The sequence below is a fragment of the Enhydra lutris genome, unplaced genomic scaffold (genome assembly GCF_002288905.1).
Source record: "Enhydra lutris kenyoni isolate GAN:26980312 unplaced genomic scaffold, ASM228890v2 scaffoldscaffold2, whole genome shotgun sequence".
NCBI classification, from domain to species: Eukaryota; Metazoa; Chordata; class Mammalia; order Carnivora; family Mustelidae; genus Enhydra; species Enhydra lutris.
Genome location: NW_019154086.1, coordinates 20,113,912 through 20,134,288, shown reverse-complemented (window position 1 = coordinate 20,134,288; position 20,377 = coordinate 20,113,912). Strand labels below are relative to the sequence as shown.

The window sequence follows — 20,377 nt, the reverse complement described above, 5'->3', positions numbered from 1 at the left end:
CTGCTCCTCCAATTTACTTCTGGATTCACTGGTTTCAATTCAGCTCCTATTCCTACCGCAGGATTTGGTTTTCGAAGTATAATTTAAAAAGAATTTACTTGAATGCCTTGGTTTTGAGGCAAACTTCTTTATTAAAGTTCCTACTTCATTATGTGATGTGAAGGGTTGATTGAATTTAGGAAGTATGTCAGAAACCTGGATTGAAGTGCAAGCTTTCCTAGGAAGAAGTGATGGACAGAGAATTCACATACCTGCTTGGGGTTCCCTGTGTTACCCAGTGTGGTCAGTCCATGGATCAGCAACATCAGTGTCACCTTGGAGCTTATTAGAAATGCATATTTTCAGGTTTCACCAGAGACCTACTACATCAGAATCTCTGGGCATGGAGCCTAACAAATTATACTTTAGAAAACCTCCAGAGGATTCTGATTTATGCCAAAACTTGAGAAGCACTGCTCTATAATGAAAGTGCAGGGTTTTAGCTGGCAAAACAGCACAATAATTCAGAACACGTGCTCATAGATGCAGGCTAAATCCAGCCAGTTACCAACTGGAGAAGACCAACAAAGGTGAATGAATGGCAGGTACTATTTTAGTAGTTCCTGTGGGCCTTAAGTTGGTTCCTGCTCTCCTCCTCACTCTCCTCCTAATCCTCCCTCCTCCCCTCTCTTCCATTTCTCCCTTCTTTTCTTTTTCCTTTTTCCTCTTCCTTCCTTCCTTCCTTCCTTCCTTCCTTCCTTCCTTCCCTCTGAGAGAAAGAGAGAGTGAGTGTGAATGAGGGTTCTGGCAAAGGGAGAGGGAGAGAGAGAATCTTAGCAGACTCCATGCCCAGCATGGCATAGGGCTTGATCCCACAACCCTGAGATGATGACCTGAACCAAAATTGAGAGTTGGTCACTTAACTGACTAAGCCTTCCAGGTTCCCTTCCCTTATTTTTGTGTTTTACACATGACTGTTGGCTGAGCTTGGGATCTTTCCTCTTAATTTTCTTTGAGAGCAGAAAAACCTTTTGGATGTGTGAAGTTGTCACATCTCCATGATAATCGGCCTCTTCTGGATCAGTCCAGCTCCCAAACATGGCAGCTCGGACCTTGTGATGACTTTGAGGGTATGCAGAGGAAATGAAGCAGAAGATGACAGCTGATGGCAGAAAGTCCCTGAGGAGATCCCTCCATACCCCTGAGAGCTCCTTGGTCTCTATGCTTTACTCCTTGCTTCGTGCACTTGAAGAATGCCTTCACTGCAAGCCCTCATATGGTGGGCACTGGGAACCAAGAAATGGGGCACATTCCCTTTGTGTCCATGGGCAGATTGGCCACTTCATGGCCAATGTTGTTGTAGTTAAAAATCTGGTCTTTGGAGTCAGACTGTCATGAGTTTAAATCCCGGCCCCCCACTCAGTAACTGGGTGTTGGGGCAAGTTATTTTCACCTGAGTATACTCATCTACTATATTCATTTGCAAAACTAACTGAAATACTGTATACAAAGCACCTAGGATACACAAATATTCAATAAATGGTAGCCATTGTTGCTACTGATATTAGGCTCTGTTCGGATGGTCTTATCCTCCCTGTGATGGTAGATTGGAATGTTTGTGGCTTCAGAGGGGCTGTGGAGAGATGGGCAGTACCAGGCCTCAATGTGAGGGCAGGCCTGAGATATTCCTGGGATCTTTCCCTCTGGAAGCCGCCCCAGTGCGACAGTTGGACACCCAGAATCTTCACAAAGCAACACACAATGCTGAACAGGAGGGGTGGGGCAGTTAAGGGAACATACTAGTTTATGCTAGATTGAGGGACCCAGAGTAAAACTGAGGGACCCTTTCAGGGCTTATATTCCTTTCACTCAAACTCTTTGTTAGGGTATGTGACAAATTCCATAGTCTATGCGACTTAACATTCACATCAAAATTATAGTCAGGCTGGGGCACCTGGGTGGCTCAGTGGGTTAAGCCTCTGCCTTTGGCTCAGGTCATGATCTCAGGGCCCTGGGTTTGAGCCCTGAGTCGAGATCTCTGCTCAGTGGGGAGCCTGTTTCCCCCCTCTCTCTGCCTGCCTCTCTGCCTACTTGTGATCTCGCTCTCTCTCTGCCAAATAAATAAATAAATAAATAAAATCTTTAAAAAAAATTATAGTCAGGCTGACAGTGAGTGACATTCTCCCTGGACAGGCGTGGCAAAATAGAATACATTCCATGGAGCATAGCCCTTACCTGAAAAGGAGCCCATCACCAGCCATGGCATAAATGACCCTTGGCATTGGGAAGAGGGAGCCCAGCAAGCTGACTGTCAGTCCTGCAACTGACCCAATGGCCACTATGAATTTTGCAGCGTAGAACCCATGGGCCACAAACATCTCCATGAGCGGGGATTCCGTGTCGATGGCACTGTATGGCACCATCAGAGTTAAGATCATGCTCACCTGTTAAAACAAGAGAAAACATGGCTGGAGGTAGAGAGGATGGTCAGCATGGATGGATGTCCCACAGGAGAGTAAAGAGACCTGGATGTTGGATTTGCCACTTCCTGGCATATGCCCTTAATTTAGACCAGTCACTTGGGTTCCAGAACTCTTGGTCTCAGTATTTTCTCCTCCCATTAGAATTTAGTGGTCTTGGTGAGATGATCCTCAGTATCTCTCTGGCCCTTTCATAACTGAGGAGTAAATGCAGGTATGTAAGCCCCACAACAGCAGAACTACATTGACAGTCCAATGAAGGGCAGATATTAACAGAAGGAAGGAATGGCAGCCAAAGGCACTGGAGCCAGGGCCTAGCAGTGACCATGGGCACACTGCCCACATAGCCCAGACTCTCATTTATTTTATACTTTCAGGGTCCTATGCAGTCTTAACTATATACTCCCTTTCACCCTGAACACCAGAGATAGAAACTCCAAAGGTAAGTGATTGGAAATCCATAGCCAGTTAACAGATGTGACCCAGATAAGGGCTCATATTTCCATTTCTTCTCTGCAGCTCAGTGCCAGGAGCCAAGCAGACCAACAAACAAATTATGGCATTGAGATGGAACCCAGTTCTACTCTGGTTTTGTAAGGCTATTGTGGCTTTGCTTAGCCAGGAATCACTTGGCTCCCAGGACCTATCTTCCTTTGCATGTGATAAATCTGCCATAACATCCCTTCCTCATGGCCCTGGGCCATGAAGCCACAGGTCATAAGGCCAGGCCTTCCCTGGCCGGCAGAGGCCAATACTGGCATCAAGAAGAGAGTTCAGAGCCTGAAAGGGAGAGGGCAGTGCATTTCTAGACCACTTCTTTGCATATTTCTCAGGAGCCAAAATCCTCCGGCAAAGCTACGGGCTGCTAGGGAGGACGGGAGGATGGACTACCACAGCCCCACAGTTTGGCTTTTCAGATGGTGGGATGACAGCCTGCTGACCAGCACAACACCAAACAGCCCCTGAGTCATGGGTAAGGGCCATGTGTTGTAGAAGAGAATGTTTCCCAGCAACTTCACCACTTGCAACATCCTCTTCGGGGGTGGGCTAGAGGAGAGTGGGACAGATCCCTACAACAATTTGCTTTGAGCCTGCTGCTCACGTTAGATCAGGATGGGCAAAAAGTTGATGGATGCATAGAAGTACTCTGCAGTCTATAAAGCGCTGTTCTAAGAAAGGAATTGTGATTATTAACTTTATTGTGTGTGCCACAGGGGTTGACCCCAGGAGAAGGCGGAGGGATATGAGGGAGGAATAAGAGGGGAAAGGCAGAGTGGAGTGTCTCTGCTGCTCTTCCCACATCACTCCCTGAACACGCTGTCTGCAGGGATAACTAGGGTATGGATAAAATGAAGCCACTTGCCTGTGTGTGCATAGGGCTAGGTGATAATTGACCTACCCATAAAACAATTGTGAGGAGCAGGTGAATTCCTTATAAACCACATTGAAGGCTACTCTTGTGTTTTCCTTTGGTGTCCAGGACAATATTATTTTGCAGCTTGCCATCATGATCAAGCCAGCCACCGGTCTGGCTTCCTTAGTTGCTAAAGATGTTATTGTTTTGCTTTAGTTTCTGGGAGAAAGGTACTTTTCCTATGCTATGCAGCTGGTGTAGCAGTGTTGATAGGACATGTCCCCAGCTGCTGGCTCTTTCCTATTTCTGGTAACTGAAGTGAGTGGGACCCTCAGGGCCTGGGGCATTGGTGTAATGACATACCTATTGGCGTCTCAACTGGTTCTTTCCATTGCCAGGGTTTGGGTGCGGGGAATGTTGGTTGTGAGTGAACTATTTCTGTGATAGAAATTCTGAGATGGGAGCTGACAAATGACGCATGAAGAGTGTGAAGATCGTCTCAGGGAAGTGACCCTGAGAAGACAAGGCTGAGGCTTCCTTCTGAAGATTCCTTTTAGTTAGAAAACCTTAAAAAGAAGCTTGGACCAGTGTAAAAAGAGGGAGCAACAGCAAAAAGAAATTTCCTCTGAGATTTAAGGGGAAGAGTGTCTCTAGAGGATGATGTGTTCTCTCTCCCCACTCTGGGAGAGCCTTGCCTCTCGCTGCAGGAAGTTCCCAGAAGACAGAAGAGCATTGAGGAGGGTGCAGAGAGGTCCACAATGCCTCTGCTTGCACACCCACCCGTTACTGCCAGCCTATGATCCGAGCTCCTTGGACAGCAGCCCACTCCCTGTACACCATCCCTGGGCAGCAGCAGACACCCAGAGCCTGCGTGTGTGGGGAGGAATGGGGATGGAGACTCAGAGACCAAGGGTGAGGTGAGGGCTCAGGGCTGCTCCCATGTCCCGTTTGCAGTCCTGATTTTCTTCTTGTCATGTGTGGATGGGGATAGAGCATGTGTGGACACATGCATACAGTTACCAAGATTGCACAAGGAAGGACCACTTCCTGACAGAAGGTAACCCAGTCCCAGAGCTCCATTTTAAAGTCAGATACGAAAAGGCCATCAGGATGGTCCTGAAAGGATATAGTACTTACAGAAACATATGCTGTCAGGCAGATGACCAGGGAGGCGGTGATAGCATAAGGGATGGACGTGTTTGGATTCTTGGCTTCTTCTCCAGTGGTGGCGATGATGTCAAAGCCAATGAAAGCATAGAAACACGTGGCTGCTCCTTGCAGCACCTGGTGGGATAATGGCATTTCTCAGACTCAGAGTGTCAGGGCAGCACAAGGGCCTAACACACGGTACCAGCAACTGCCCAGTGTCTGGTGACATTACTGAGCAGCAGAGGGAGTAACACAGTGGAACTTGTGCTCAAAGCGTGAGTTCTGATCTCCTGTACTTTCTAGCTGTGCGACCCTGGGCAATTCCTTCATGCGTAAAATGGAGATAAGGAGAATTTTGGCCAAATGAAAACTGGGTTGTTCAACACATTCAGATCATTTTGGGAAATAAGTGGGGTTATAAGCAAATCAGTAAGTTGGCTATCCCTATGTCTTGGGGGAACTCATGAAAGCTCTCTGTGCTTCATTTTCATTCAGTGGTTCTGACCCACAACCAGGGGCTGTGTGACCTCCCTTAGGGGATGTTTGGAAATATAAGGAGCTACTTGTGAGGGTCACAGAGACATGGGGCATGCACTTCCAGCATTTAGTGGACGGGGCTCAAATGCTAATGCACAAGAAGTTGTCCTGCCCAAATTACCATTAGTGCCCCTGATAGATCATTTCTGTGGTAACTTCTAGATCTGAAATGCTATAAAAGATGTTCAGATCTTCAGATATCCTATTGTCTTTCATGGGAACACTGGTAGAGACAGCTGGATTTTTTGCTCTTTTGGAGGCTTGAGTGACCTAGTTGGACTACAAGGCAGGAGGGGATGTGTGGTAAGAGGCCCTGTAGGCTGTGGAGGTGGTATCCAGTGACATCTGCTGGATGTCTGTCAGACAGGAGCCTGCCTGGCTCCAAGGGTGGTTGGGACTTGGTAAGTCAAGATGTCAGTGAAAATCTTCCCTTAATGAGAGTGTTACTTTCTTCCAAGGAATCAACTAATATTTCCCCACCTAAGCATTTGCAGTGTTAGCTGAAAGGAAAAAGTATGCCTCTTTGAATGCTTGGGGAATGTCCTTTTAGGGGAAGGTGAGAGAGCTTTTTCCAGGCTTGTGTGTAGAGGGTGAGGGGCCTTGGCAATATGCAAGCTCTAGTCAGGGGTTCAGGAATGAGATTCATTACAGAATAGACCATTTCCCACCTTTTCTCCACATATAGCTTATAAATGATGAAATTCAATACATGTGCTAAGCGGAGAACCTGTGTCCAAATTTTCACTCTTAAACTATCCTACTGGTTTCTCAATAAGTAAAAGACAAAATACTAAGTACTGGAACCTACCGTTACATTACAAACTGAAGATCTTCTCAAACCTCAGAAGCAAGTTTTGGTCACAAGTCTCCCCCCTTCCAGGTTTCTAAAGTTTCAGTTTCCTAACTGGGGGTTCTTATCCTGGGGTCCATTCAACTCAGGGGGTCTATGAATTTTGCTGGGAAGAGATTACCTTTTTATTTTTACTAACCTCTGACTGAACATCAGCATTTCTTTTAATAACGAATGTAGGTAACAGACAGTACCTGTGACTGTGTCACCAATAGCGATCAGATCTTTTTTCCATAATAGATTGTTGTAGAGATGTTGAAGTATCACTTGTGCTTGTTGCTACTTCCAAATTATGATAGTTATTAGACATAGATATCAATATTTAAAACAGTACCAAAGAAGCACATTGTTATTATATCACAATTTAAAAATATTTTTATAAATATATTTTAATGTATTTGATTTCTTTTGAATTCCTATGTAATTAGGTTCTTCATTTATAAACACGATTCTTAGAATGGGCTCAGAGTCTTCACCAGACTGCCAAGGAGCACGTGGCACAGAACAATCAAAGAGTTCCTGGTCTATTCTAGTAAGTCAGGTAGAAAGAACTTCTCAAACAAGCAGTTGTTGTCAGGGTATAGGGGCTACTTTCTGGGAGGGGAGATAACTCTCATTTCATTTCAGTAAAGTCCTTCATTTCAGGGAATGGAAAGTGTTTGGATCTCCAGTCAAGGACAGAAAACAGATCTCACTTCATTGTGCATGGAGGTTCACAGGTTTGGAAATGTGCTTGTTTTCAGTTGTCTAGGAAATGTTTTTGGTTTTTAAGGATGAACAGATGCTGGAATTGCAGACTCCTTAAACTGCCCCCATCAAGGAAAGCGTTGCTTCAAGACAGCTTCCAGAAAACAGGCTCTGCTTTCTCTTCCTTTAACATCCTTCTTCCCTTACACATTTATGCACATATGTGCACACACAATTCCTGTAAATCATACGGATCTGTTACGATAATCAGTCTGATGATGTATTGTTCCCAGTTAGGGGGTCCCAGGGAGACAGTGTGATGCCTCTCTGGTGTGGTTGGTTCTGGATGGAAAGTTAATAGATATTGCCAGCCCTTACTGCTGAGGAAGGGGGAGGGTGGAAGTGTGTTAAATAAGAACTTTGGGGCACATCTACACTAGAACAAGATGAGAGGTCTGTAAGCCATGCTGTGTGAGGAATCACTGGGGACCCAGAGATGTGTAACGTGAAAAGAAAACTCAGTGAAAGACATGGAAGACACCTTACAGTTTTGACGTACTGACCAACTGAAACAGTTGGAGGAGAAGTATACTGTGGGCTCCAGAGGGAATTGCAAAGCCATACAGAGGGTGGGGGTGTTGGGGGCAGGCATTGGATTTGGTTAAGAGAGCAGATTTTGGGGACTATCAAACTGAGGGTGGTTCTGTCACACACAGGCTTGGTGACCTAGAACAACCTCCTAATCTTGGAGCCTCATTTTCTTAAATGGAGATGAAAATAGTGTTTAGTTCATAGTGTGGTTATGAGGATTAAATGAGATAATATAGTGAACTTCAGTCATAGACCACAGTAGGTGCTTAATAAATATCATCTCTTGCTAACAGCATTTTTTATTAATAGAGTAAGTTTTCTAGAACAGATGAACCTAAAGGCATAAACAAATTCTTCCTCCTCCTTGTTTCTTTTTTTAGAACTGGACATATATTTTATTAACTGCTCCATTTTGACAGGCACTTTGTGATATGGATACAGCCATGAGCTTAACCCCCTGGGGCTTGGAGTCTAGAGGACACTGCAAGACCCCAAGTGCGACCTTGACTGTGGTAATAAACTGAACAAGATTAATAGGTGTTTATATTCTTTGTAAGACACAAATGTTACTATTTTCCAAACAATTTAAAGAATAGATGGCAATTGCTGATAATTATGGGTTACCAGAATATTGACTAACTCTGGTCAAGTTGGGAATGGAGGGGGAAAGTTTGTGAAGAGAACGTCTGTCAGCCTGAATTTGCTATGTAGAACTGGAAAGCCAATATGACTGAAGGATGACTGGACAGATCAAAGGTAGGATGTTTAGAGGTTCCACTGCATTAGGTAGGAATCAGAATTTAACTCGGATGGTTTGAATGAAACGATTTCAGTGAAGGCCCCATTGGCTAAGTCCAACAGGGAGCAATGAGCAAGGGGCCTTCTGGAGCATAAAACAGAGTATGAAGGGTGAATAATGGATCTGGTGGGGGGGGCGCAAACCTGCAAGATCAAACAGATTCTGATCTAACGAGACATAGATCAAATAAACAGATTATTGAAGAAAAGAGAATAAAATTAGCAAATAAATTCACCTATTTTACTTGTTAGTTTGAATGAGTTTTTCTTGCTTGTTAACAAATGATCCCTGAGTGATGAATACAAAAGAGCCAGGAAATGAAACTGTGTTTGGGTGTGTCTCTACCCTAAAGACCACTACTAAAACTACTTTCCACTTCGCTCTATCCAGACCGCAGATCTGGCCGCTGGGAACTGTGATTAGGATTCCCTTCCAAGTATGGAAGAATGTGTGTGCACTTAGGAGTGAGCATCTGTGAATGAAATTGGTGGGTGAAGTGTGTGTATATGCGTGTCTCTAGGTTCACTGGCGCCTTATCCCAACTTTTAAAATTGACTTTTTAATTTGATGACATAAGCAGAAATGGTTTTCCAAAGTAAAGCTGGTGTAGCTTCTCAGCTGGGTGATGCAGATCAGCCCATCCCCTTAGAAAACTTTAGTGGGGAAAGCAGCATGTGCCTCAGTTGCTGGAGGGCTGGCTGCTGCTTATTTAGCTGTCAAGCAATGTCATTAGTGGCGTGCTATTCAGGGTGTGGAGTCCCTAAAAGCTGGCCTCCTATGTGGAAATGGTATTCGTGAGGCAGCTCTCCATACTCTGCCTTGGCCATTCTGCCGGATGCCTAGGAGCTAATTAGGTACCTTTATATAATTCACTCCCAAGGTAACAAGACAAAACTCTGACTTTAATAGCGTTTTCTACCACCCTCATGCTCCAGATCTATTAGCACCCTGTCCACAGTGACAGTGGAATGTGCTAATAGGTTCCAGCAAGTGAATTAAAATGTGGAGAACATGAAAAACAACTTTCCCTTTGTTTGGAGGCGGTCAGCATTCCCCACAAATACTTGTCATGGACCATTTTCCTGGGAGCTATTTGTGCGGGCAGAGTGTCTCATTTGGTTCAAGAAAAACCATAAGATATCATCAAGAACAAATAACATACAGGGAATACACATCCAGCAATGTTCAGGGGCTGAGGAACTGTAGAGGGAAGCAGGGGTTCAGCTGAGGGCCAGCAGTTACTTGATCTAGAGAAAAATGTTTGTTGTTCTTAAGCTCTTCAAGACCAAAGAAGCATTTGACCCAGAACCTGTAAGTGAGTAAACCATTCCTTAAGCTATTTTCTTTGGAAGTATGTGGTTGGAGCAGGGAAAGAGTAAGCTTATGAGGGGTCCATGGCCAGAGGATAGACTGTTCATTATTAACCCTTTCAAAGTACGTGAGAGTTGTGTTTCAAGTCAAGTAATGGTATCCTTATAAAATCATCTCCAACACAATGATCTTCTCCACCCCCTCCTACCTGAAGTGGATGAGAACTCTGAACTCGGCCCCCTGTCAGGGGTGGAGGTCAGGTTTTCCCTAAGGAGGAGACCATATAGCTGCCAAGTAGGCGACTCACCTTTGTTGACAATTGTTAGGTAAGAGCGTCGCGAGTGTGTTTGTTAACTCGGTGGATGACATGTTCATGAGAGGGTGTCCCACCTTAAAAATTGGGATCCATATTCAAAGTGTCCTTGCTAGGGTTGCCTGGGTGGCTCAGTCAGTAGAACATGAAACTCTTGAACTTGGGGTCATGGATTCAAGCCCCATGTTGGGCATAGAGCTTACTTAAAAATAAAACCAAACCAAACTGAAACCAAAGTGGCCTCACTGGATTGGAAGAGTGACCAGAAAACAAAGTTGAGAAAGAACAGGTCCAGGCCAGTTTGCTAGGGAGGAAATGTACTACGGAGGAACCCAAGGCCAGGCGGATAGGAAAGAGGATGAATCAGCACCATCCTCAAACTGGGCCGTCCTTTGTGCTCAGCTGATGCTTTTAGTCACAGCCACTAGAACACATATTTGAATTTCCTACAGGGATAATGAATTTGCAGTGAAAAATGCAAAATCCCAGCAAACTTTTTTAGTGGCCAGTGACAAACCTACTCAAGACAGTAAGATTGGGTTGGAATGAGGTTAGTGAGGTCGAAGGTGCAAAAAAGAGACAATTGGTTTCACGTGTCCAAACCCAGGTCGGGGGAGTAGTGGAGTAAATAAGGACTTTGACTCAGCCAGGACTGGGATTGAATTTCAGCTCTATTACAATCTAGATCTGTAACCTTAACTTTTCTCAACTTAAGGTATTTTGATGTAAAAGTAGAGATCAGGGCTGTAGTGAAGATTACCTGAAAAGTGTCTATGAAAGCATGTGTCACAAAGAAAATGGTAAGTTAAGAGTGGCATCCTTCCTTTCTTTTCTTTTATGCCTGACTTCTGATCTTCTTTTCTTGCTACAAAAGCTAGTGAAAACCTGGGTGTATAAATGGGAGCCCCTAATTCTGCCTTGATTAGTTCCTTCCTCGTGGGGTGGATTCCTGACTATCCCAAAGAGGGATATGGGGCCCTTGAGTGTGAAGAGGAGACCCCCAGAGGGAATAAAGACCCCAGAACAAAGACAGAGGGACAGGTTCAAAGACCGGTTCATCTTCTTCAGCATGAACAAAGGGTATTTGGACAGAAGAGATTAACTGCTTCCAGTCTTTACATGGGGCCTAGACTATAATGTGTGCCATTTGGGTGAGCTCTTAGATTTTTGAAAATTAGACATGAACTGAGTAATTACAAAATATTTTCAAATTGTTTTGCTATGATGTCTTAGTAAACAAAGGACTTTGGTCTGGGCTGGTTTACACTCCCATGTGAAGGTAAGAAAAGAGGCTAGACCATGTCCTAATGCTTCTTCTAGCTCTAAGACTCTATGGCTTTGTGAAAGTTTAAAGGAAGTGAGAACATAACATGTTGGATTAGTTATCTTATTACATTTTTAAAGAAGACTCAGAAGCAAGGAATGGCCATGTAATAGGAAGCGATTTGGAGTCACATAGGCCCAACTAGGAATTTCAGCCCTGGTGCTGACTGGCTAAGTGACCCTGGCTAAATGAGTTCTGCCTCTCTGAACCGTGGATTCTCTATATGTTAAGTTGGGCACAGCAGTACCTGCTTTAAAGTTTTGTTAGAGCACAATGCTGGGCACCTAATAGATAGTTGATAAACTCTAAACTGTAAATAGTGATAATAAGTATCACTATTATTTACCTCACAAGGTGTAGCAAGAAACCATCCAGGATGTTAATCGTTTTGGCAAACTTTTGGTACAATTAGTTTTCCCAGGTGATGAATGAGAAAATCCAAAAGCACAAAAGTTAGCTGTTGGCCAAAGTCTTAACAATAAGTCCATGACCTCAAAATTTCTTACATTATGAAAAAAAAAATGGTGAGAACGTTTTTGTGTGCTAGGATAAAAATGCAGTTGAGTTCCAGAAAAACACTTTTTCTTTGCCACTCTTGTAATTTGTTGTTTCTTTTATTTGATAGGAAAGGAATGATTTGTATTAGAAGAAATTGTTGACTTGGGGATCAAGAATGAGGTCAACAGTGTCTTTGTCTCTTCTGGTTTTGACCAGTTTCAGGATTTATGCATTTCAAGGAGGAGGGATGAAATTTGTGGTACTGTGGAATTCTTACAGATAAGCAGAAGACTAGAAATCTTGGCTTGAATTGCTCTCTTGCTTATTTCTCTGCATTGAACAGTGTGGCACGGTTCAGAATAGATAGGAGTTATTTTGAGCATTCTCCAAGAGAGATTTCTGGTCCCTGGACATCTTGGAGGGAAACCAGTCTAAGCCAGAGCTTTTTACAAAAGCAAGTCTGGTGGAGTCCCAGACTTGCTCTCTGCCAGCACTAGGCAGACGTGCCTCCCTTGGGCTCAGTTTCTTCTCCTGCTAGATGAGGGGTAGCAGCAGGTGATTCTTTAGATCTCTTCCAGCTCAAAATTCTCTGATTTATGTTCTACTATTTTCAAGAAAGGAATAGGTGGTTGAATTTTACCAGTGAATTCAATCAAGTAAGCATTTTTCATCATACCAGGAAAAGGATCCAGGCACAATTTAGAACTCCTTGTCAGTATTAAGATTTTTGTCCCCCGACCTTCCCATTTTTCTTTAGTGTAAACCTCACCACCCAGATCAGGGGGTTGAGATCTGAAAATGTCCTTTTGGTCCATCCCACTCTCTGGCCAACTCTCAGACCACACTACGTGGACTTCTCTGCCATGAGCCATGCCACTAGAGTGGGATTTATGACCAGCCCGCACTGTGCCCACTCAACTGCACCTAGACCTTAATGGGGCTCTCCACATTGGGTCAAACTTTGGGATTAAGTTTAATAACTATTGTTTCCCTAGTCCTATACCCAGGCAACCACTCATCCCTTACCTACCTACCCGCTCTTCTGGCTCCTTTACTGCCTTGCCTATTTCGGGCTATCTGTCTCTCTGAAAATACTCTAGAGGGATTCTCTAGGACCAAACTGTTCATATACAGGCTTTGGAGTCAGACAGTCCTGGCTTTGGGTTTTGACTCTGCTACTTACATTGTGTGCTTAATAGCGAGTCCCCTGCCCTCTCTGAGCATGAGTTTTTCATTGGTAAGACCAGAATATAAATATCTTCCTTCCAAAGTTATTAGGACACTTAAATATTACATGCAGAGCACTTCACATAGGATTAGGCATATTTCAGATAGCCTAAACATCAAATCTATTATGGTTATTTGCATAAAATAGGGTCTCAATAAATGTTTGTGAAACAAGTAAAAAAATGATATGGGAACCGCTTCAGAACATTCCCATTAAATTCAGATAAAAAATGATGAAAAAGATGACATGAAGATTATGGGACAGAGCAGCATTTTTCGAAAATATGTTTCAGACTAGCCACAGGGCGGAAGGCAGAATGTGCAATAGCCTTACGAGGCTTTAGAGAAGCACTCACCCCTGACCAGCCATGGGGCAAGAACTGGCCCTCAGCCCAGTACTTCCCATTGATGAAGAAGAGGCCTGCGATCATGATGAACACCCACACTGCCAGGTTCAGCACATTGAGGACATTGTTGAAGCCCACGGAATTCTTCACCCCCAGTGCAACAATGATGGTGACGATGATTGCAATCACTAGAGCCAGAAGGTCAGGGTACGATTCTTCCCCTTTCCCTAGGGGGCAAAGACATGAGTTAATATTGTCCAGAGGGAAAAAAGGGCCATGCAAACTCACAGCATCCCCGTCAGGGCATTTGCTCTCAGCTCTGGCAAGGGTGATCTCTTTGTCATGGAGGGAGGAGAAGCAAGTGTGTGCAGACATGCATGTGTGTCCACGTGTGTGTTTGTGTGCAAGTATATATGTGTGTGCACATGTGTCTACACTGTGGTCCACAAGTGTCTATTTGCAAATGGGAAGGTTTTGGTATGTAGGTAAGATGACCTGATATCCCGGACCCAAAATTGGGCTATACGACATGACAACGACAACACTGTCTATGGAACCATGGCATAGAACTCCTGAAGTCAGAACTGTCCTGAGACATTCATGCTGTATATATGGATTTAACATGTTATTTGAAAAGTGGTTTATCTTCACTGTTGTTCACTTTATAGTCCATAAATTTTCCATTCCATTCCTGGAATCTTTTCATTTTTAGGAAGTTTTAAAATGTGTATCTTTGAAAACTGTTGGAAGAAGGGTGTTCTTTGCATTTATGTGTATGTGGTTGCAGAGAAAAGAAGCCGTGGACACACCCCACCTGTTTGGTCTGGTCTGTTGGCCAGTGGACTCCTGCCCTCTATAGAGGGGAAAAGGCATTGCCTCAGCTGTGAGGCTCCTGAATCTCAGTTGCACTTTTGCTCACGACCAGCTGTGTGGTCTTGGGCAAATGCTTCAGTTCCCTGGACCTCATCTGTAAAGTGAAGGGTGTGCACTGCTTGATTTTGAAGGCCCTTCCAGACCTAAAAACTCCATGAAATCAGCATACTGTGCAGACGTGTGGTCTTCATACTTTTTATCTTCTCATGGTATCTGGATGCTCAACATTTTTATCAGTTCGTCTGAGATAGGGACATCAAAGTCACATGAGTGGCACACAGCCACCAAAACCGTACTTGGAAGTTCTGGGGGCAAGACCCCCAATCTTCCTCAACTATTGTTTGGCTTCCCATGAATATCAGAGAGGGTAAAGTTAGACATCAGGATGGAAAGTGGGAGCAAGTGATGGATGGAACTCCTGGTCTTTGTTTTGTGAAGTTCTGATGATTTAGTATTTACCCAGTTATATTGCCCCTCCTTAACTTCTGCTAGACTTGAATCCATTTTGTCCCTTTTAAAAGTATATTTTGTCACTTAAAATTTAACACATGCTTATTTATGAAAATCTTAAAAAATCTGGTGAAACCACTGGAGAAGTTCATTACAATTATTTTTTCTGCATTGGTTTTATTTTTATATAGTTATAAGCATGATGTATATATAATATGTATCCTTTGTCACATGACATCATATAAAAAATGGATTCCATGTTATTACAACAGTCTTCCTAATCATCCTTTTAATTGCTACACAATATGCTTCCACAATTTACTTAATCATTTCCTCCACTGTAGAATCCTTATGCTGTTTCTAAATTTTTTTAATTTCAAATAAGGCTGTGATAAGTATCTTTTCATATAAAGCTTTTATGGAAATTAGGATGATTTCCTTAGGATAGATTCACAGGAGAACTACTTTGAAAAAAAAAAAAAAGACATATTTAAGGCTCTTGATATATTTCGCCAAATTGAATCCTGAAAGGGGAACCCATTTATGTGTTGGGGTGAGTCTGCTGGTTGGGGTAAGAGGACATGGCAGTCTCACCCAGGCCATTGAGAGTTCCCACGCTGTCCACCATCCAGCGGCTGATGGTGTGGTTTGCTAAAGAGTCGAACATGCTGCTCAGAGCGCTGGCGCCAGCCGCAGTGCCAATCAGGTACTCCAGGATCAGGTTCCAGCCAATGAAAAACGCCACAAATTCCCCGACGGTGACGTAACTGTAGGTATAGGCTGACCCAGTGGTCTTGGGGACACGGACTCCGAACTCTGCATAGCAGACGCCTGCATGGGACAAGCACACGTGGGTGGTGGACTTCAGGAGAGGAGCTAACCTCTTCACCAAGAGGTTTAACCATCTTGGGTACGAAATACTGGGAGCTTCTGCGATCTTAGAACAAACACGTGAAATTTACATATGTATACGAATAAAATTCAAGGCCAATTCTAACGTCTTTCAATGTCAGTTCTGAAAAACTTTTAACCTGAATGTCTGGGAAGGCAATCAGAAATAATTCTAATGAACTATTGGTAACTGCTCTTTATTTAGAAAAATTCCTATTTGTTGTATATGTCTCTGTGATGTTCCTTAGGTGTCAGAGATCCTGAATGAAAGCCTAGGTCATTATGACCTCTGCACTTCATGGTTACATTATGCTAACATTCTTCTCTTTCATTTTTCCACATGACGGAAAGTGCTTCTCATTTGAGAATGAGGAGAATCCCAGGACCCTGGGTTCAAGCTATCTGTGACAATTTTGTACTGTATGTGGGGGGTGGGGTTGATAAAAAATGCAAATCTAAGAAAGTGACTAGTTTTTGACAAGGAAATTTAGCAAGTGGAAAAGATAATTTAATGAACATTTATAGAGGGCGCACTATGTGCTTGGCAGGGTGCTAAATGCTGGGAATAAAAAAGGCAAGGGAGACGTGAACCTGACCTCAAGGGGAGATATACCAAAAAGTCAGTGTCCATCATAGGCTGTATAAACTTAATAATACAGAGGCATATGGGAATACAGAAAGCAGAGAGGAGAGACATGTGCATCAGCTGGTTTTGAGGTATAGGGAAAAATTAACTGGGCAAAGAAGGTGGAACATGGAGCGAAGACATGGTGGGTGGGCAGTCTGAAGAACTTAGGTGGAGGGGAGTGTGCATGAGGGGACTGAGGGGCAGAGGAGCCTGGAGAGGTAAGTAGAAGCCATGTGTTTTCCAAAGTGGGTCAAGACCCACTTCCAATAGAATCATCTATTCAATCATAATTTTAGGGATGAGGATCAGGAATCTACCTTTTCTCAAGCTCTCCACTTACTATTGAAAAACACTACCATATTCCCTCTTTCTTTGATGGAGTTATAGATCAAATTGGGAATATGGCAAACTTCTGGGAGTTGGGAGCATTTCCTACATCATCCTGGGAACTCTGGGTGTGAGGCCAGTGGGTGAGGTGCCAAGCCAGATGGCAAACATAGGACGGCTTAGAGAAAACACACCAGGAATGGGATGTAGGAAGGATTTCAAGGTAAACTTTACCTTTGGTCCTAATTTTCAGGGCCAATCCTGAGGTTATCTCATCACAAATCAGGGAGTAAAATCAGTGCAAGGAAGCAAAAGCAGAGATGTCAGAAGCCAGGACACAAATGAATGATTAAAGTTGATGCAACATCTCTTTTCCTACCCCTTAGTGCTGTCAGCTCTCAGGATGTCTGTGTGGAAGGAGCACTGGACCAGCGGGGCTGTGCTCTTGTCTCAAATCTGCCTGGACCCTGCTCATTCCTTTATATTCTGTTTCCTTTTTTGTAAAATAAAGGAATTAGATAAGGATGTCCTCTTAAGGGTATTCCTACTCTGACACTCAAGGATTCTACTTGTTTCATTGAATTTTACAGATTTTGCTGCTAAATATATTAGGCATATTTTCCCCTTACATCATTTACTGTATTTTTCTATATATGGAGACATTCTCAGGGCTAGCAAAGCCACCAGTCTCTGCACTGAATAACCTAGGCCATTCTAGGCCCCTCATTTTGAGTTCCTATGTCGATCCCCTTGCCCCTTTGTAAAACAGTTCTCCACCTCCTTCCTGGAGGTCTGTCAGTTGTTTCTTTTTGTTGCTGTCACAGGGATTACCTAGAGCAGGCAGACCACCTCCTTTTCTAAATTGCTGTTTTCAACACCTGTTCTTTAAATTATTAGTGAGTCTAAAATTAAGAGGAGTTATTCTCCGAAGGAAGGGCTGGAGAATTTTTCTGTGAGGAAAGTAGAGAGTGTATAAATGCTGAGTATGAGGACCTGATAGTGTTTTCTTTTTTTTTTTTTTTTTAAAGATTTTATTTATTGTCAGAGAGAGAGGAGCTAGAGCGAGCACAGGCAGACAGAGTGGCAGGCAGAGGCAGAGGGAGAAGCAGGCTCCCCGCCAAGCAAGGAGCCCGATGTGGGACTCGATCCCAGGACACTGGGATCATGACCTGAGCTGAAGGCAGCTGCTCAACCAACTGAGCCACCCAGGCATCCCCTGATAGTGTTTTCTTGAATGCTTGAAGGAACTTTTGTGTTTTCATCTCCTGAAGATGGGTTTGCAGATATACATTAGGTTGCCCTTTTAGTGTGGCATGAGGAAGGGATGAGGAGGCAATCCTAATTCTACTCTTTGGTGTAGGATCCACAGCTTTACCCAGTAAGTCTGATATCCTATGAGTTTCTTCTCTTCACCCTCTTTACTCCTGATAGTGCACAAGTCTTGTAAATTGAAGTTTCTCAGCCAGTGCTTTTGAAATTGGCATTAAATTTGATTGTAAATTTAATTTGGAGAGCCATTATTATGAAGTTTGGGCAATCAGTGTTTCTCTCCTTAATTTGATCTGCCAAATTAGATGTAAAAATACCCAATTCACCATCAGAACCCACTCGCCAAGGGTAGTTGGCAAATAGCCAAGTCTTCCTTAGGTCATGTGAAGGAACCAATGCATTGCTGTTCTATGGCAGAGCCAGAGGCCCTGCGCTGGGTACAGGGCAAGAGCGTATGAAGTCAGTTATTTAGTTCCCAAGGTCCTGCTTAGATTCTGATAGCTGGAGTTTGGGAAGAATAGTGGGAAAACCAATTGGACACTAACCGGGTAAGACAATTCTGCTCCTAGAGGCCAGTCTTTTGGACATTTTGTAAAGGATTTTATTTTTGCCTCTTTCTGATTTATTTGCATGCAAGAATCCAGGATTTTAGTGGGCACTAGAGAGTATCCAGCCTGACACTGAAGCTCAGTGGTGAGGAATGATTTCAACCCCAAATGTCCTGAAAGAAACCAGAAAATATTGTCAATCACTCAACTTTTTAAAAATATCTGGTGTGTAAGAGAGACATATTCAAAGGTATCTTTCTATTTTCAATTAAAAAGAAAAACCGAAGGGAAACCATGGTTTTTATCCTAGATCGTGTAATAACTGGGTGTCTAAGGGCAAGTTACTTACCTAACATGGGTAAAGGGAGGGGGGCACATAGATAAACTTTAGGGTCCCTTCTAGTGCTATCATTCTTTGGTTTCACAGTTAGAATCAACTTTCAGTCATTTGAGTCAGTGGGGGCAGCCCTGGAGAAAAAACAGCAAACCAGTAGTTCTCAGCAAAAGTGATACTGCTGCCTAGGGACATTTTGGAAATCTGTGGGGGTGCCCATCATTCTCATGATGATTGTGGGCACCTGAGGCATTGAGTAGGGAGGAGCCTGTGTGGTTAGACATTCTAACAGAATGTTAGACATTCCCACAGAATGAGGCATTGTCCTGTGTCTTCCATAACTCCTGAGGGTCCCAATGGACCTGTTTATAAAAACAGGTTTATAAAGTATAAAAACCTGTTAATAATTTCTGAGCCTGAATTGATCTCCATTTTATATATTAACACATTTTTATAAAAATGATATCATATACATTGAATTTTCCAGGGCTACAACAACTGGGCAAATTGAGGGACTTTTGTGATTTGTTTTGTTTGGAATTTCTCAATTGTTGGTCATTATTTTGGAAAACCATATCATCAAGAGTAACATGACTCATGGTCTCTGGACATCAAACAGCACACCTGTATGAGTTGTGTAAATTTACACATTTAAGTTGTGTAAATACAGCAGACTTCTGATAAGTGCATTACGTCTCTTAATGCACTTATGCCCCAGGTTAAGTACAATGAAATGTTATTTTTACTAGAAGTGACTTTTCTTTTATCTAACTTCCATACTCATGGCATATTGATTTTTTAAAAAATTAAGTTTGTAGTTCTGGAAGACAGTAGAGATTTCCTCAAAAAGTTAAAAATAGAACTACCCTGTGATCCAGCACTGTTAGGCATTTACCCAAAGAATACAAGAATACTAATTCAAAGGGATACATGCACCCCAATGTTTATAGCAGCATTATCTACAATAGCCACATTATGGAAACAGTCCCAGTGTCTGTCTTTAGAGAAAGACAAAGACCATATGATTTCAGTCATATGTGGAATTCAAGAAACAAAACAAATGAGCAAAGAGGAAAAAGAGAGAGACAGAGAGAGGCAAACCAAGAAACAGACTCTTACCTGTAGAGAACAAACTGAGGGTTACAGAGGGGAGTTGAGTGGAGGGATGGGTTATATAGGTGATGGGGATTAAGAAGTGCACCTGTTGTGATGAGCACTGGGTGTTTTATGGAAGTCTTATTGTATACCTGACTGTGTTGTATACATGAAACTAATATTACACTCTATGTTTTTTTAATAAAGATTTTATTTATTTATCTGACACACACACATGCACAGAGCACAAGCAGGAGGAGTGGCAGGCAGAGGGAGAAGGAGAAGCAGACTCCCTGCTGAGCTGAGAACCCCATGTGAGGCTTGATCCCAGGACCCTGGGATCATGACCTAAGCTGAAGGCAGATGCTTAACTGACTGAGCCAACCAGGTGCCCCTATACTGTATGTTAACGAACTGGAATTTAAATAAAAACTTAAAAAAATAAAATTTAATATTAATATCTATAAAAAATTGTGTAGGAAGATAGCATTATCTCTAGTTTGCATATTAAGGTAG

General features: G+C 43.1%; 1 protein-coding gene across 1 annotated transcript in view; it reads right to left on the bottom strand.

Moving 5' to 3' along the window:
* The window catches only part of LOC111151404 (solute carrier family 7 member 14), a 50,463-nt gene that overhangs the window by 13,175 nt on the left and 16,911 nt on the right, over positions 1-20,377 (bottom strand). The window contains exons 2-5 of the mRNA XM_022509405.1: positions 15,364-15,600; positions 13,456-13,673; positions 4,951-5,097; positions 2,215-2,423 (exon numbers count right to left, since the gene is read on the bottom strand). Coding sequence (XP_022365113.1) covers positions 2,215-2,423; positions 4,951-5,097; positions 13,456-13,673; positions 15,364-15,600 — 811 coding nt within the window. The remainder of the gene's footprint in view (positions 1-2,214; positions 2,424-4,950; positions 5,098-13,455; positions 13,674-15,363; positions 15,601-20,377) is intronic.